Source organism: Cynara cardunculus, assembly GCF_001531365.2.
Source record: "Cynara cardunculus var. scolymus isolate 2C chromosome LG 3, CcrdV1, whole genome shotgun sequence".
NCBI classification, from domain to species: Eukaryota; Viridiplantae; Streptophyta; class Magnoliopsida; order Asterales; family Asteraceae; genus Cynara; species Cynara cardunculus.
Window position 1 is genome coordinate 38,197,069 of NC_037530.1, and position 16,645 is coordinate 38,213,713.

At 36.8% G+C, this 16,645-nt stretch overlaps 3 protein-coding genes across 6 annotated transcripts; 1 reads left to right on the forward strand and 2 right to left on the reverse strand.

Annotated features, from left to right (window-relative positions):
- Positions 1-4,427: 4,427 nt before the first annotated feature.
- Positions 4,428-7,925, reverse strand: LOC112510162 (hydroxyphenylpyruvate reductase-like). Of its 2 annotated transcripts, XM_025115480.1 has the most exons (3): positions 7,226-7,925; positions 6,525-7,063; positions 4,428-4,563 (listed from the first exon to the last, which is right to left on the reverse strand). In XM_025115480.1, the coding sequence occupies exons 1-2, from the start codon at positions 7,649-7,651 to the stop codon at positions 6,545-6,547; spliced, it is 945 nt and encodes a 314-aa protein (XP_024971248.1). In that variant the 5' UTR covers positions 7,652-7,925; the 3' UTR covers positions 4,428-4,563; positions 6,525-6,544. The 2 variants fall into 2 exon arrangements, with proteins under 2 accessions (XP_024971248.1, XP_024971249.1); XM_025115481.1 differs by lacking the exon at positions 4,428-4,563 and having other exon boundaries at positions 6,318-7,063.
- On the forward strand, positions 4,762-5,598 carry LOC112510164 (dynein light chain 1, cytoplasmic-like). The gene is made up of 2 exons (XM_025115483.1): positions 4,762-4,941; positions 5,183-5,598. The coding sequence occupies exons 1-2, from the start codon at positions 4,804-4,806 to the stop codon at positions 5,333-5,335; spliced, it is 291 nt and encodes a 96-aa protein (XP_024971251.1). The 5' UTR covers positions 4,762-4,803; the 3' UTR covers positions 5,336-5,598.
- Positions 7,926-9,047: 1,122 nt separating the features above from the next.
- LOC112509304 (homeobox-leucine zipper protein GLABRA 2) lies at positions 9,048-16,267 on the reverse strand. 3 transcript variants are annotated; one of them, XM_025114186.1, is made up of 11 exons: positions 16,033-16,267; positions 15,600-15,841; positions 13,922-14,039; positions 13,611-13,805; positions 13,140-13,517; positions 12,799-12,900; positions 12,134-12,343; positions 11,787-11,961; positions 11,432-11,703; positions 11,232-11,318; positions 9,048-9,671 (listed from the first exon to the last, which is right to left on the reverse strand). In XM_025114186.1, exons 1-11 carry the CDS (start codon positions 16,033-16,035, stop codon positions 9,288-9,290), a joined length of 2,166 nt encoding a protein of 721 aa, XP_024969954.1. In that variant the 5' UTR covers positions 16,036-16,267; the 3' UTR covers positions 9,048-9,287. The 3 variants fall into 3 exon arrangements, with proteins under 3 accessions (XP_024969954.1, XP_024969953.1, XP_024969955.1); XM_025114185.1 differs by having other exon boundaries at positions 15,937-16,267; XM_025114187.1 differs by lacking the exon at positions 13,140-13,517 and having other exon boundaries at positions 15,937-16,267.
- Between the last annotated feature and the right edge of the window lie 378 nt (positions 16,268-16,645).

Genomic DNA, 16,645 nt, shown 5'->3' on the forward strand with positions numbered 1-16,645 from the left:
TTGTTATAATAGTCATGATACTGTTGCATAAATCGTTTTGTTACTTTTGAAATTAACGTATCACGAAATGGGTGCATTATGGAGTAGATTAATTTAAAAGAGTTAATGAAATAGATTGAGGTGGAAAAGTTAATGAAATAGATTCATGTGAAAAGTTAAGAAAGTATAGCTAGTTTAATGCACTACTTTCATCGTGATACATTATGCATTGTATCAGAAGTTGAACCGCTCTGTTGTTAGAATGGTCATGAAACGAGTGCATATTGGATTTTGTTCTTTTTGAAATATACGTATAATGAAACGGGTGTATGATGAGATAGATTRAAGTGAAATATATAACGAAATAGTTTCATGTGAAATATGTAATGAAGAAAATTAAAAAAAAAATTAATGAAATACATTCATCATGAAAGTGTTTCATTGTAACGAAATAATTTCATTRTAATGCAAGTTTTATTTTTCAAAGTTATTCGAGATTAATGCACAACTTTCATCGTGATACATGATGAATTGTATTTTTCAAAGTTATTCGACATACCTCCATTATTGCCGACCATTTTTCTTGAATATGTTGATGATCGATGATTTTGGAAACACTATATTCGATTGGGAAGAAGTGATACCTTTGCAGTGATTTGGGAATGTTCGCGATGAAGACGGGATTCTGATGAAAGATTGCGATTAGGAGCTTAGGAATTGATAATTATGTTTACCATTATACCCTTACTGATTAAATAAATTGAATTTTTATTTTTATTTTTTTTTAATTTCCATAAATAAAGCCTACAAATCTTGATCATTGATCAAGAAAATGGATGGTTGAGATTGGTTCACACGGTTTACACAAACGGAGAGGGTTCGCATTTGAACGCTCCTCTATATAGAGGAGCGTTCAAATAAAAACCGCCCCAATTCTAAGAAACCGTGTAAACCAATCTCATCCATCCATTTTATTAATCAACGGTTAAGATTATTTTAGTTTATTTAAGGAAATGAAAAAAATACATACTAAAAATATAATCTTATATCATCAATAAGGGTAAAAGTGTAAAAGATTATTTTAGTTTATTTAAGGAAATAAAAAAAATATATTAAAAATATAATCTTACATCATACACCAGTTTCATACACTTCAATTATGAAATTATTTCATTGCAAAACGCATACATTGTGCACATGTTTCATCCTCACATTCACATGCTAATGATACAACTAAATCTTAAATGAATTGGGTAACTATGCAAATGTTCCACCACTCCTCGTATGCGTTAACATCATGAACCAGTTTCATCTACACGAAACTTGTTTCATCATTATATTACTTGCTGACGAACCCAAATATTATGAAGAAGTTTCATTTTCACATTCTTCAACTATATGGATCAACTAAACCACAAATGAATCGGGTCATCAAGCAAGTATTCCACCACTCATTGTTAATCCCATGTCATGAACCAGTTTCATCTACATGAAACTTGTTTCATCATCATATTACTTCTTGAGGAATCACAAACATTATGAACAAGTTTCATTTTCACATTCCATAACTATATAGATCAACTAAACCACAAATGAATCGGGGTCACCAAACAAGTATTCCACCACTCATTTTAATCCCATGTCATGAACCAGTTTCATCATTTTGAATTTTTTTTCATCAACCACAATGTTTTTGAATGAATTCAATCACAAACTTACAATCTCCAATAATCACAATCCAGATTCACTTAGATTACATTGTATTTACTTTTAATTTTTATTATCATAATATAATTACATATTTAAAAATTACCATTTTTAAGAATTTCATTATTACTTTTCCATAATTAATACTCCTTAATTATTTCCATATTTAATAGAAATAACTTAAATGACCGAAATACCCTTAATAATTAAATTTAATTAGAAAAGAATGGAATTTTCCTATTGGTTGAAATTGGTTTACACGGTTTCTTAGAATTGCACGGTTTTCAATTGAACGTGCCCCTATATATATATATATATGTGTGTGTGTGTGTGTGTTTGTGAATTATTATGTGACCATTTACATTTGTACAACCAATACAACTCAATCTCAACCGTCCATTTAATTTGATGAATATGTGATTTCATAAAAGTTTTGATTGTTTCATAATATAGAGTATTGATCATGATTAATGAACTCTAGTAACCTTCTATAAATATTCAAATCATAATAAATGAACTCTCATGGACGTTTGTACTTACAAATTCAAACATAAAACTTTAATAAGTTGTACTTACGCACAATTTACTTGTGATCTTGAATTTTAAGTAATATKCATCAATAAACAGTACTTCATGCATAAAAATTGGTTTTTAAGAATTTTTATCAAATGCTTTGTAATATAGTATTTATATTTTATACATTTAATAAAATATTATTAATCTCTCAAACATTTGAATTCAAGATTTTTAATTGGTAGGAATATAGTAAAATTTAGTATATTTTTCATGGTAATCCATTTTAAAACTTGTCCAAATTTAGAAAAATTCACAACCTTATAATACATATTTTTTTTCAAAAATTAAACAATTATAGCAAGTGGACGGGTGTGTCAATGAGGATGTTAGGCTCTTAAGAAAGGTGGATTATGAGATCCCAGATCAATTGAGAGAACAAATATTGTCTTATAAAAAACTAGATAGAACTTATGTCAAACTCGTTTTAAAACTATAAATCTAGATATAAGCAAAACATGACAATATTTGTACGATTAACCGACTATGCGGTAACGTTTGGTACGCAGACATGATTATATAGGACTGAACATAACAAGAGGATAAGACTATACAGAACAAGTGTATGTCTAGGTACGACTAGGGCTAGATATGACAGAACTAGATAAGTTGTCCTCAAAAGTTATTTTATGATTTTATATATCATATAATAGTTATAATTAAAACAAATAAAGTAAATACTTTAATTTATAAACATTTTTACACAATTTTCTTATACATAAATATAAAATCGTACCAAATTTGAATGAGATTTTTTATATAATTGATGGTATTTTGCTAGAACCCGATTCATACAAAGAAGAAATTACGTTTTATTCGGTTTGAAAGATCTTTATCAATTGGTGAAGGTAAGGTAAAGATTGTTGCAACAACAATGGTTATGGAGTAGAAGCATTGGTGATTGGTGGACAATAGTGGTTGTGGAGGACGTGAAGATGGTGGATAATGGTGGTGGTGGCGGTCGACAATGGTGGAGGAGGTAGTTGTGGCCTATATGGTAGAGGTAGGTGTGATGGTGGGTAGTGGTGGTGGTGGAGATGAACGGTTGTGGTTGTGGAGGACATGAATATGGTAGATAGTGGTAGCGGTAGCCGATAGTGGTGGCCGACGATGGTAGTGGTAGCCCATGGTGGTGGTGGTGGTGGTGGGCAGTGATAGTGGTAGCGGTGGTGGGCAGTGGTAGTGGTAGCCGATGGTGGAGGCAATGAACGGTGTTGGTCGGTGGCCGACGATGGTTGTGGAGGAGGTGGAGGAGGTTGTAGTAAAAGAGAAGGTGGAGGTGACCAACAGTGGTAGTGGTGGCGGCAACGGATGGTGGCGGTCAATAGACGACGATGGTTAAGGAGGTGGTGGATGAGGTTGTAGTAGAAGAGAAGGTGGAGGTGGCCAACAATGGTAGTGGTGGTGGTCAGTGGACGGCGATGGTTGTGGAGGAGGTTGTTGTAGTAGAAGAGAAGGTGGAGATTGGCCAACGGTGGTAGTGGTGATAGACGGTTGTGGTAGGTGGCCGATGGTGGTTGTGAAGGTGGTGATAGACTTTGATAATCGATGGTGGTTGTGGAGGAGGAGGTCGCTGATGGTGGCTACTGGTGGTGGCGACAGTCGCAACTAGCGATGTTGACTATTAAAAACAAATATCATGTTAAAGTTATATATCAAACGAAAGTTAGTAATATTTTAGTTTTTTGTCTCATTCTTGTCTAATCTTATTTCACCTATTTTGGTGAAACAAGAAAAAACTTTTTTGTGCAATGATGTCCCACCTTGTCGTGGTTCTTATCTTTGTTCCATTGTTGCATCAAACGTGGAACAATAAATTATTGTCGTATTTCATATTACGTTAAACATGAGACAATGAATTTTATCCGGTCCATATAACAAAAACAGCCTGCAACCTTATTGAACATAGAACTCAATCTCCCTTATCCCAAGCTTTTGTTTTTATTATTTATTCATCCCAACCTTTTCTACTTATCCTTAACATCGCTGTCCGTTCCAGACTTTGCTTTTTATAAACTCCAAATTTATGACAATTTTAATTAAACTCTTATAATTTAAAATAAAATTACATAACACTGTCAAATCTTTGAAGTAGGTTGATTTTAACGGATGGATCGATCTTAAAATTACCTACCATGTGATCGTAGTTAAATTTATGGATGGTGTAGTGTATCGACCAATCTTTAAATAACTATAAATAATTTAAAGTCTTTACAGATGAACTTTGATAACAACACCTAGATTTAAATAAATAAAGGTGAGATTTCACAGTATCCCAGTCAAGTGAAATGGATTTCTTTATTTCTGAAAGAAGATAGAATGGAATAACGTCAGCATTTTTAACATTATACAAGAAATTTGAGGGGAAATGTTAGATTAGTCATCCCTCATGTCTCTGCCTTTCTACATCTCTATAAATCCTTTTTCTTTTTTCTTTTGCTTTTACCTCATAGTTATCACCTACTTACACCCATATAATAAACACCTGTCCATTTGTGGATAAAGGGTAGAGAGAGAGAGAGAGAGAGAGAGAGAGAGAGAGAGATGTTGGAAGGGAAAGCACTGGTAGAGGATACAGACATGCCAATCAAGATGCAGATCCAAGCCATGGCTTATGCTTCTCAAGCTCTAGATCTCTTTGATGTTCTTGACTGCAAATCCATTGCTGCCCACATCAAAAAGGTACAATTATCCTATCAAAATCCCTTCTCTCTCTCTCTCTCTCTCTCTCTCTGTATATATATATATATATATAGACACCTGGTTTTGTGAATCTTGAAGAAAGATGGGGGTTGAATAGTCTATAATATGGTAATGCATATGTATGTATACATGGACATCTGGTTTTGTGAATCTTGAAGAAAGATGGGGGTTTGAATAAATGTATGATGATGATGATGATGATGATATGGAATGGTGACAGGAGTTTGACAAGAAATATGGGAATGGATGGCAATGTGTGGTGGGATCAAACTTTGGATGTTTCTTCACTCACACCAAAGGAACTTTTATCTACTTCACACTGGAGACACTCAATTTCCTCATCTTCAAAGGGGCTTCATCTCTATCTTCATAATCATAATCATAATCATAATCTTAGATCTCTCAAAATACTGAAAACCCACAAAATAAATAGGTAAAATTTGTGTTCATATCTTCTTTCTATCAACTTGTATCTAATAGCTAATAGTTAGGGATATGCAGAGAAATTTAGTTTTGGCAGCCTGTAAGCTTTTTTACTTGTCTTTTATTGGGTTTTTAATGTAGATTACTACTGCTTGATGTATTTTATTTTCTGCATCCACAATTTAAAGAACGTATATGTTATCTAAGAACTAATAATAATAAGCACTATGATACTAGTGATGGTGAAGGGCCTCTGATTCACACAAATTTTGGGTCGCAGTCATATTTTAGGATGTGTGCAAGATCTTCAGAAGATTATAGAAGTCTTGGGAGGTGCTGAATCTTCCTAATCCTGATGTAACACCACAATAAAGAAATCTAAGGCCTCTTCAGTTGGTTTTTCATGATTCCTTTATGGATAAAGTTGTCTGTATTGATTAATCTGTTTATATAAATCATGAAGGTTTTAGTTGGAGAGAGTTTTTTCATAGATAGAAAGGACATGTTTTTTAAATTGGGAGGGCCCCATTTGGAAAATACTTGGCTTTCTTCATAAAACTTTCCCATTAAGCTTATTGAATAAGCCACTTTCTTATTATCAAGCCACTACCAAACAGTCATGTATAACAGACGGAATAAGCTGTGAGTCCCGTTAAGCTCATTAAGTTGTTTATTCTAAGGAACATCTATATTAAAGAGTCCTTTGGTTATATCACCACTTGTATTTTTTTTTAAATTCATGAACTTTTGACAGGTTTTAGCATGCTACTACACGACACAAGAATAAGAATGTCACTTGCATGCACAAGGACATGAATTTAGAAAGAGTAATGTGTGGTTGGTAGACAAGGATTGGTTTGTTCGTAAGGTATAAAAAGTTCCGTCAAATATTCAATATAATTCCACAAGAATTAGTTCCCTTAAAGGAAGGGTTTTTAGCCAATTGAAAGGATCTTCTGATCAAGCCAGAGATCATTTGATTCTGAATATCACACATTTGTTGAAAGTGTAGTTTGTTTGAAAATAGATCAATTCCTTCTATTTTGTACCCTCTAAATAACCCCATTTTTTTAAAGTAATTGGTGGAGTCTCAGATGTGCACTATGACAGTAAAAAGATCAAATCTTTATGCAAATTACCTTCAGATGCATAATCTCTCTCAGATCACAGGCGTTATCAATGGTTGATCAGAGAAATGAGCCACCAGATTTGCTACAACAAGATCAGCCATGGCCATCCGGGTTTCCGCTGTGCAAGCCCCTACATGGGGCGATAGAACCACATTATCAAGATGAATGAGTTGGTCAGGTACCTCTGGTTCATGTTCGAACACATCAAGCCCTGCCCCACCAAGTCTACGTTCAACAAGAGCCAACACAAGCTCGCGTTCATCTACATGACCCCCTCGTGCAATGTTAATGAGAAATCCTTTTGGCCCCAAAGCATCTATTACTTCACGGTTGATTATATGGCGTGTGGATTGGGACAATGAACAAGCAATAACCAAGATTTCACAATTGATAGCCAATTCAATCACATTTGGATAATACTTGTAACCTGAATTTGGTTTCTCTGATCTGGAGTAGTAACTAATAGAACAACAAAATGCCTCCAATCTTTTCGCAATTGCCGACCCTATTCTTCCCAACCCTATAATCCCCACTGGTTTTCCACTTACCTGAAAGTAAAATTAAACGATCAGTGATTCTAGCAAACCAGAAATTCGAGATCCAGATTGTGCTGGATATGAATCGATGAAATATAGTTCCAAATCAAAATGTTTGGATCAACTTTTTGTTTGAATTTATGTTCTGATCAAGGAAGGAAGGAAGAAACGTACTCTGGTGGTCGATTCGAAGTCTCCTTGATTCCACATCCTATTCCTTACATACTGATCGCCGGCACAAATCTTTCTGAGAGTCGCCAGAATCAGCAGTATGGCCAAATCGGCGACTTCATCAGTCAAGGCGTCAGGAGTGGATGTAACCCTAATTATCTTCTCTTTGCATTTCACCAGATCGATCTTATCTAAGCCAGAACTGTGACTCGAGATGATCTCTAGATATGGAAGTGATTCGATTAAGCTGGAGTCAGCTCCGTGTGCTCCGTTTCCAACAACTGCTCTGATTGATCGCGAATGTTGGTTGAAGAAGTCGGTTTTGGACGGAATTTCCCATGATTTGAAGACGTTGAATCGTTTCGCGAGCTCAGTTTGGAGATATTCCGACATTCGGCAGGTCATCCATACACCTATTTTGTCCACCATCTGTTTGATTGATTGCTTCAGAGAACAAACCCTCAATGTGAAAGAAACTTTACATGTAAAAAGCGTTACTTGCCTTTCCCCTCGCGTCAACAAGCTGCTTGCACCACAGAATAATCACCGGAAAAGCTTATAACCTCAAATGAACCTCTCCGACGCCGATGAGTCTATGGCACATCTTGTTGAACGATTGTATGGTTTGAATCCATCCGTACCATTTTTTTTTGTTAACATGATATCCAAACCGCTATGCTCGCCGACTAATCTTCGGACGACCACCTGTTTTGCAGATAGCATGGAGCCACCGTATTTGAACCTCCGTGGCCACAAGGGATTTTTATTCCTTCATGGATTTGAACCTGGACCTCCCGGTACTTTTGACATTTGGAGCCAAACTCAAACCAAACTGTATTGATGAACGGTTACCAAGAGGTTTTCATTTTCTTTATGGTTTTTCTTGAATCCAACCCAGAGCGAGTATCTATACAAATTACTGGTTAGGGCCGAGTACCAAATGATTACCGGTTAAGGCATTTGCCGGCTGTCAGTTACATTGCAAAAACCTGATAATCTCAACTAATAACAAGGATTGAGAATCTTATTTGATAAGAGAAAGACTCTTAACCAATAAGCACTTGTCGGATAAAAACATATCGTGCAATGGGTCGTAATACCTGTTATTAAGAAGCATACTTATCTTAACTTCCATACTTTGTACATCTATTCAAAGAGAACAACCCATTGAGAAAATAGTATATTTGAAATACTGGAAAAATTCGGTTTCAAGCTTCTTCTTCAATTTCAATTAATATAATAAGCAAGGTTTACAAGGACCGGGTCCTGGTGAGAAGGGCAAAAATAAATCTTCATATTTGGATCAATCATAATTGAATGTGAACACTAATGAGGTACATCGAGATGCACCAGACCAATTCCCTTCTAAAGCGCAATTCATGAGTGAGCATTCTTCTTACGCTTATCATCATAACTCTCTCTGACACGATTCTTCGCGGGGTTTACAATTTGTATTCGAGCCCATCTAGCCTTCACCGGATGAAGCGTGCTAGAACTTAGAACCCAACATCATATAGAATTTGACAATTTCTTCGGATGCTAGCTTCTTGATCGTGAAGAGTTACGACTTGGAGCTTCTCAGCCTTTTGATTACGAGCTTCTGAATAGTCTTATGACTCGATGCTTCTGAGTCTGCCTTTGATCCGTTTCAACCTTATATACAATACGTTGCAACTGTTATGCAAGTATATATAAGGGCTTGATGGCCATTGCCTTAATCCTCAAGGCCAAGTAGTTATGAAAATGGTTTAATTACCACTAAATCAATTGATAATTTTACCCTTCAAGATAAGCCACAATGTGTTCATCTTCTGGGATAAAAAGCTATACAATGTGTTCTTAAAATTAACCATTATCAAAGAGTTTTACATACTAGCATATTGTCTTCATCTCACCAGAGCATGAAACCCACCAAATATTTACTTGTACCAAAAGACCTTTTCACCTAATATTTGGAAAAAGCCAAATTTATGACACCTTTTTGGAATCAATTCCTCATGTTACATCAGTATATATCTGAAGTCGATAGGTAGGGCGGGGGAGGGGGCGGGGGCGGGGTTATTGATCACTGATCATCACACTGTAAACCAACCTTGATATTATGCAGAGTTGTCGAGATAAGTGTATTGATCGACTCCACGGATTCGATACTATGTTTACCCGTGGGGGAATTGCTTGTAAGGATCTGAAAACCAACAGTTAGTAACGACCCTCCTAAGCCTTCCCAACTCTTATCCTGTGCTTTCGAAGTGATCACCAACGGCCTTGTCTCGACCCCATCAGGAAGAATGGAAAAACCCGAGGGTAATATAGAGATGTTGCTAGAGTCACAGCCAGCCATTACAGATTGCATGCTGCTCACACTGACTGGAGCACAAACGACCATGGATTCGTAACTGTTTGTGCAACTATCCTCAAGCATCCACATGTTCTCCTTCGACTTCATTGTCTGGATTAAAGAAATAATATCAAGATAGGATGACCGCATTTTTCTCTCCTTTTTATTTGATCGAAAAGAAACAAATCTTACACGGATAAACCAAACCAAACCAACCTGTTGTGCTACATAAAATAGGAACAGGGGACTCTCAGCGAGGCTTGATTGTGCCTGGCCCTGAACCTTCGGTACAATTTTTGCGATTTTGGGGGGGGGGGGGGTTGGGACGAATATCTTGGCAGATTTGGGGCTTTTTCACCCCATTTTGGCCCTGGCCCCCTAGCTCATATTCACCATATATGAAGCCTTTTAGTTTCAGTTTGTTTAGTTTTTAGAGAAAAGCCTTCTTGTGTTCTATTATAGCTAGATTTTGGTGATCAATCTTTCATTGCAAGCTGCATTTGTACTCCCTTTATTAATATAAGTGATCTCTCTCTCTTGGGGGTGGACGTACACACTACCTCACGGCAGCGGAACCACGTTGAATCTCGTGTCTCATTTGCTAGTTTATGGTTATAGGGTTGGGTTTTCTAGTGAGAAGGGAAGTTATGGTGAGAAGCGTAAGAAGATATCTCATGTCTCCACCCTTGGATCGATCCTAATTGAATGTCAACACTAATGAAGTGCATCGTGATGTACCGCATCAATTCCCTTCTAAAGGGCAATTCATAGGTGGGCATGAGATTAAAAGTGATCAAGGGTTTCAATCCCTTATTACGCTTTTCACTATAATTTTCCTTCTCACASAGAGACTAGACTTCTAGTAACAGTAGGTGCGCCTTCAGTTGAGGAGAGCTGTTCACAAGTAGTGGTTATGAGCTCTTTCTTATTCCGGTTCAAAAGAGGTAATTCCTTCAGTTGCATTAGTGGATTGAATAACCTTTTTTTTAGTGCCAACAAAGTGCATGTGTTGTTGGTTAATGYTAATAAAAAGATGACTTTCGATAGGCTGGAGGACTGAGGCTATAAGTAGGACAGAGGTTTTAAAAGAGAAATGAAAGGCATTTTTATTTGAGAGAGAGAGCTATGCTTAGGTCAGTTCCTTCAGTCCACTTTTTAGGTAAGCCAAAAGTTCACTTTAGGTAAGTAAGTAGTCCCRTATGAAATGAATAAAACATTCATATCTGGCCTATATGTACAAAGAACGGGCAAACCCTTATGGGTTGTATCCGAAGACATGGAAAGAGATGTTTTTATGTCATCCTTCGCCTATGGTTATATTGCCTTGGATTTAGCTTGTAGTTGGTATATTATACTTGGATAGCCATTTACTTGTTGCTAGACCTAGATTTTCCGTATTTGTTGTTTGTGGTCCACTTGCATTTGTATTCCAGTATTTTGAAACCTACAGAATCATTTGCGGATTTGTTTGACAAGGTTTACAAAACCGAACAAACCCAATAAATCCCATTCAAAAGTAGGGTCCCCGGGGGGGGGGGGTAAGCAGACCTGTCCTCTACCGCAAAGAGTAGAGCGGTTGTTTCCATGAAGACCCTGGCTTATGCAAGAGTAAGAGACATGTAGAATGACCAGGACTAGCACATGGTGGACATAAATCAGGGAAAATCTTACATGGATGGAGACGGTATTTCCTCGATCTTTTCCTTTTGCCAAGTTTGCTATAGATTGCACCGGACCTCCATTAGACATAATATCCCACTGAAATTCAGGCAAAATAAATCTTGAAACCTTTGATCTAGTCTTTGTTTTAACATTACTCTGTATCAACTTCAACAATCTTAGGAAAAGCCTGAGAAGGAGTTTATGTATACCTCATTTCTTTGAGTTTCGTCTCTTAGAAAATCAAAAAGAACAGTGTGAGAAACAGGCAACCATATAGATGATACTGCACAAAGTATCACCCCTAAGGGTTCACCGGGATCATTTAGGTTCTTCCTAGATGCCACCCTTATGTCATCCCCTGTCTTGCTCAGTATCTTTTTCCATGTGCAATGGCTTGAGGCACCTAGTGCTCGACCGAAACTCCATGTCATTCTCTGTGCCAATTTCAAAATACTTTTCCTCCCGGCCAGTGTAGAAATGCCTGATTGAATAGATGTATTCAGGGTGAAGTTCTAGAAAAATGGCATATGAAAGAGGAGCATGAAGAAGTCTAGATTTAAATACCGGTAGAATCCTTAGTAGGAACATTTGTTGCAAGGAAGAACACAAGACGCTCGCATTGTTGCTGCAATGTGGCCATCCAATGCCTTGCTCCAAAAGCTAAACCACTATTGATGATTGCACGATACATAGAATGAGAGATGCTTTTCTGGCATTCCAAATGCTCTATCCATGTCACCTGAAAGAACACATTCGATATTTTCAGAAGGAACATTTGACATCAATTTCTCTCGGCTTTCTAAAAGGAATTTCCATCTAGTGGGAAAAAAGACATATGGAAACCCAAAGATAATTTTGTTAGTCACTAAAACAGAGTCAATATCACATCTGAAATCCTTGGCTAACATTACCTTACAGTGGCCGTTTGATTTGTCCTCCATGATGCAACCAGATGGACGTTTTCTACATCTAGCAAGGGACACATCAATATTTTTTTCGACATTGTCGATAGAAATGTCCACAATTGCCCACTTATCAGCATTCAATTGCTTGGAGTATCTCACAAAGTACATTTCTCTTGTGGCCACCAAAGGAGTTAGCATTTGCAGCTCTGCAAACATCTGCAGCCAATAGGAAAAATCAACCATCAACCAACTTTTTATGTTACCAAAGATGACAGAGTACATTATGAATTGTTTCTAAAACACCCCAAAGCCCAAAGCAACAGGTTGGCCCAATAACTTCGAATCCAACTTAAAACCATGGTGGAAGTTATTGGTAGCCCACAACTTGAGGCTAATAAGAAACTCACAGATCCCTTTTGTATCCATGTGGGACGAGTTGTTATAAGTTTCCCACTTAAACTCCTAACGTCCTCATGAGGTCTGCCCAAAATCTTCCTCCTTGTAATCGGCAATGTCAAAGCCCAAAGCAACAGGCAGGCCCAATAACTTTGAATCCACACTTAACACCATGGTGGAAGTTATTGGTATCCCACAACTTAAGGTTACAAGGACCTCACAAATCCTTTTTCTATCCAGGTGGGACGAGTTATTACAGTTTCCCTTGTACTCACCAATTGAACTGCCCCATTTCTGTTAGCACCCTCCCCGTTGCAGATAACATCAAGGGTAGCTGCTTTCGAGATCATGCATGGAAACATCTCTTCGTATTGTTTCTATAATAACAAGTAGACATTAGAAAATGACTAATAAAACCTATCCAAACAGAATTCTACCATCATATATTTCATGTCAACCAGAAAGTTCAAGTGGGCGATATCCATATTGATTCATGCTTGTATCTTGGGTTTTGGTATTAATGAATATTACAACTCACAACACAAGGCTGCAAAGAGCAGCTAGATCATTTAGTTGAAAATTAGAATTGAAATATGAAGTTATATGTGCACTGTACCACATCCATGAAACTTTGAACTAGCTGTGGGAGATCCATAAAGACAATGCCACTATCTCTAGATGCCTCGATGCATCTCTTATGTTGAACATTGCTTGAAGTGTCGATGGGGAACTCATGCAAGTATTCATCGTAATTAAGTATTTCTCGACCTGTCTCAAAGCTATGGATCCACAGTGGTTCCCCAGCACTAGCCATCTTTATGAGCTCTTCCATAGCTAGATTGACAATCTCCATTATTCTAGACTTTTCCAGCCCAAATACCCCACTACACAAATCTAAGGAGCTTCTGCTTTCTTGTTCATTTCCTGCAGAACAGGAGTTTGTTGGTGACATTCCCTGTGGATATTTCCCAATTGACGTCCTCAGTTTCTCAATCTACATATAACACCAGTTCAGTTATAAATTTGAGGTGCATCACTTCTAATGAATAAAGACTCAATTCAGGTGAATAATTGATAACTGTACAACCTCAGCTTTAAGTTTCGCATTTTCAATCCGAAGCTGCTGTTCATCGGTGTAAGTGATGGCATCCTTGCTAGAGCTACCAAAACCACAGTTAGGACAAGTACCCTTCTTAATTGTCTCCCTCAACATCTTATTCTCATCACGTAGTTTATCCATTTCTGATTTCAACAATGAATTTTCATGGCGCTCCTGTATAGCCTGCAACAGCAGCACAGTTTTGCCGTCACTTTTTGTGCAACCTGAATAGATATGACGGATTTTCTTTTTATCGTAACTGTAACCAACAACTATTTGTTGGCATGCATCTAACTAACCTTAATTTGGGTTCTGCGATTTTGAAACCAGAACTTCACTTGTCTGGGATGAAGGCCTAACCGCTTGCTCAACTGTTGTCTCTGCTTCTCATCCGGGTGAGGTGACTCCTTAAATAACCTGCAAACGGAAGGTCAACCGTTGATATAAAACAATCATGCATCCTGACCTGCTAAATTGTATATTATTCAATCTGAGTCATCCGATTTGCTAGTATATCGAAGAATATTCCATGAGTACTTGTAAGCCGTTGGGTTAGGAAAGGCTATTAGATAGGGTGTACTTCAAATTGTGATGCCTTACTGATGTAGAGAAACAATGTCATGAGTAAATTTTTGCATAATTACTACCCATTCAATCTAACAAAATCACTCTTCAAAATTCATTTTGTATGTATATTAATGCAAACTTCCCTCTGTATATAAATGGCTAACTTTACTTCTTCAGGGATTAGCTATCGATGGTGGGATATCACCCAAAAGATAGCTGAGGAAGCAGACAAACAAATCATGAAAGATGCCATCACAAAATTGTTCTTGCAGGCAAAATTGTACTTTTTTGAAGGCATATAGCGTTTTAACAAGACATGCAAATGAGATTTAGTAGAGTTTATAAAGTTTGAAGTGTAATTAGTCAGTCATAGGGAGTTCACACACAAAGTAACATTTAGAATTTGTGACTTCCCACTACTGTTAAGCTATTTGACCAACAATATAGAAGACTTTAATGACTCTGAATAAGATGAGTCATATCACAAACTCAAAGGACCAGAATTGTCATTCAACACAAAGACTTGGCATATATATATATATATATATATATATATACATGTGACAATATTGTCCCAAACTTCACCACATCACCTTTAAAATATGCAAACACACATGCTTGTGGTTAGTTGTTGCCTCCCCTTTCTTGATTTTGAGTGATACACTTTATTATTAAATTACAAGAGAAAGAAAAGAGCTTTACATGATGACCTTTATTTTTTTATTATTTTAATTTAACAATAGCTTTACCCTTTTTTTTGTTGTTTCTTAAAGCTGAATTAGTGATCCTATTCAATGTATCATCTTACACAACCACCTCCATTTTCTTGCAAAGATTCTTTTATAGCCTATTTTGATGGGCTATCCACCTCTCACTTATTGTCTACTGAGTTCTTCAAACCGAGTCTATTCTTGATAAACCGAGTTACAAGCTACCAACTCATCTGCAATCAAATGCTTCCCTTCCTGGTATAATTACATGATCTTCAGAAACTATGATGTTCTTAACTTCTTATAATGTAAGTTTATGTAAATTAAATGTCACTTTGTATCTCTAAACTTAGACCCAATGTAAACTGATTCCTAATTTCAACAATCGTTTTTCTTGAACTATAAACAGTACCACCATGCATCAAATTGCACTACTCATCTGTTATCAATCCCTAATTTAGGACGGAAGAACATTCTATGCAACCGGATAATAAGATCTAGATGCATCAGGCAAGACAATTTTGTCATGGTGAAAGTTTCACCATGATCCATTTATTAAAATTAGTACGATAGTAAATTCATAGCTACAAGAAATCAATTGCGGAAGAATTTTGGATGATCAATTGCATGTTCAATTCTGTGTGTATTAGGGGCAAACAATGAAAAACACATTTAGTATAAGGAAAAACAAGTGACATACGCTTCCATTTCACGAATTTGTTCAGCGGTGTGGCGGTGGTACTTTTTCCTCTTCTTACTTTTGTTCTTATTATTATCGTCGTCTCCGTCATCGACGTCAGGATCAACATCAAAATCATCATCCGATCGTGATCTCGCCGGTCCAGAATTCTCACTACTGATCTCCGTCACCGTAGTAGTAGTATTACCACCATCCTCCCTTCGATCATCCACCGCCTGCTCTTCTCCCTCACGAAAAAATCCCTATAAAAAAAATCCAAACCAAAATCAAACAACAAAACGAGAATCTAATCGAAAACTAAACGAAAGAGATGAAGATAAGTAAAATTGCGAGTTACGAGAGTGAGAGCGAGAGATGTAGATGGAAAGAGGTCTTTAGTAAGAGAAGTTGATGGATGATTATGATTATGATTATCATTGGACGACGACATGACCATGGCAGTATTTGCTTTTTTCTTCCGTCTTCTGCTATGGATTAGCCATCGCGGTGGTGATGGTATACTCGTCTTCTGCTACTCGTACTGCTTCTAGTCTCTTTGCCTACCTCCACTGTTACTATGGAGGTGGGGTCAGGGTTTAGAGAAAACAAAAGAAGGAAATGAAGTCGCAACGTTTTCTTTGCTTTTCGTCTGTGTGTGGGACTGGTGATGCTGAGAGAGATGGTGAGAGAAGACACACAGAAAACGCAATATCGGGGTGTAATGGTGGAGGAAGTGAGTGGGGGCTGGTAGGGGTTGACCGTTAGATATTGTTGGACCAGTAGCCTCCTCCTCTAGTTTTCAACAAACTCTAGGTTTTTTTTTAATCGTTGAATAGTTTGATATAGAATTATTAAGTGGTCAAAATGATTAAAAGGTTCTTATGATATAATGCAAAATAAAATATAATTGTTCGGTAATTATGTACAATGAAATTAAAGTTCTTAATGATTAAAGGAGATTTAGGATACAAAATCATTCAGAGTGTTTTAGAATTATTAAGAGACAGATTTTTTTTGCAAAACAAGATTCACCTTTTAACGATTCAAATGTTGCCTCTTAATAGAAC

Coding starts and splice junctions, on each gene's coding strand:
- LOC112510164 (XM_025115483.1), top strand. CDS start 4,804: ATGTTGGAAGGGAAAGCACTGGTAGAGGATACAGACATGCCAATCAAG. Junction 4,942..5,182: donor TTGCTGCCCACATCAAAAAG/GTACAATTATCC, acceptor GAATGGTGACAG/GAGTTTGACAAGAAATATGG.
- LOC112510162 (XM_025115480.1), bottom strand. CDS start 7,651: ATGGTGGACAAAATAGGTGTATGGATGACCTGCCGAATGTCGGAATAT. Junction 7,064..7,225: donor ACTTCGAATCGACCACCAGA/GTACGTTTCTTC, acceptor TTTTACTTTCAG/GTAAGTGGAAAACCAGTGGG.
- LOC112509304 (XM_025114185.1), bottom strand. CDS start 16,035: ATGGTCATGTCGTCGTCCAATGATAATCATAATCATAATCATCCATCA. Junction 11,704..11,786: donor TCCTACTAAGGATTCTACCG/GTATTTAAATCT, acceptor CTATTCAATCAG/GCATTTCTACACTGGCCGGG. Junction 11,319..11,431: donor ACGAAACTCAAAGAAATGAG/GTATACATAAAC, acceptor CCTGAATTTCAG/TGGGATATTATGTCTAATGG.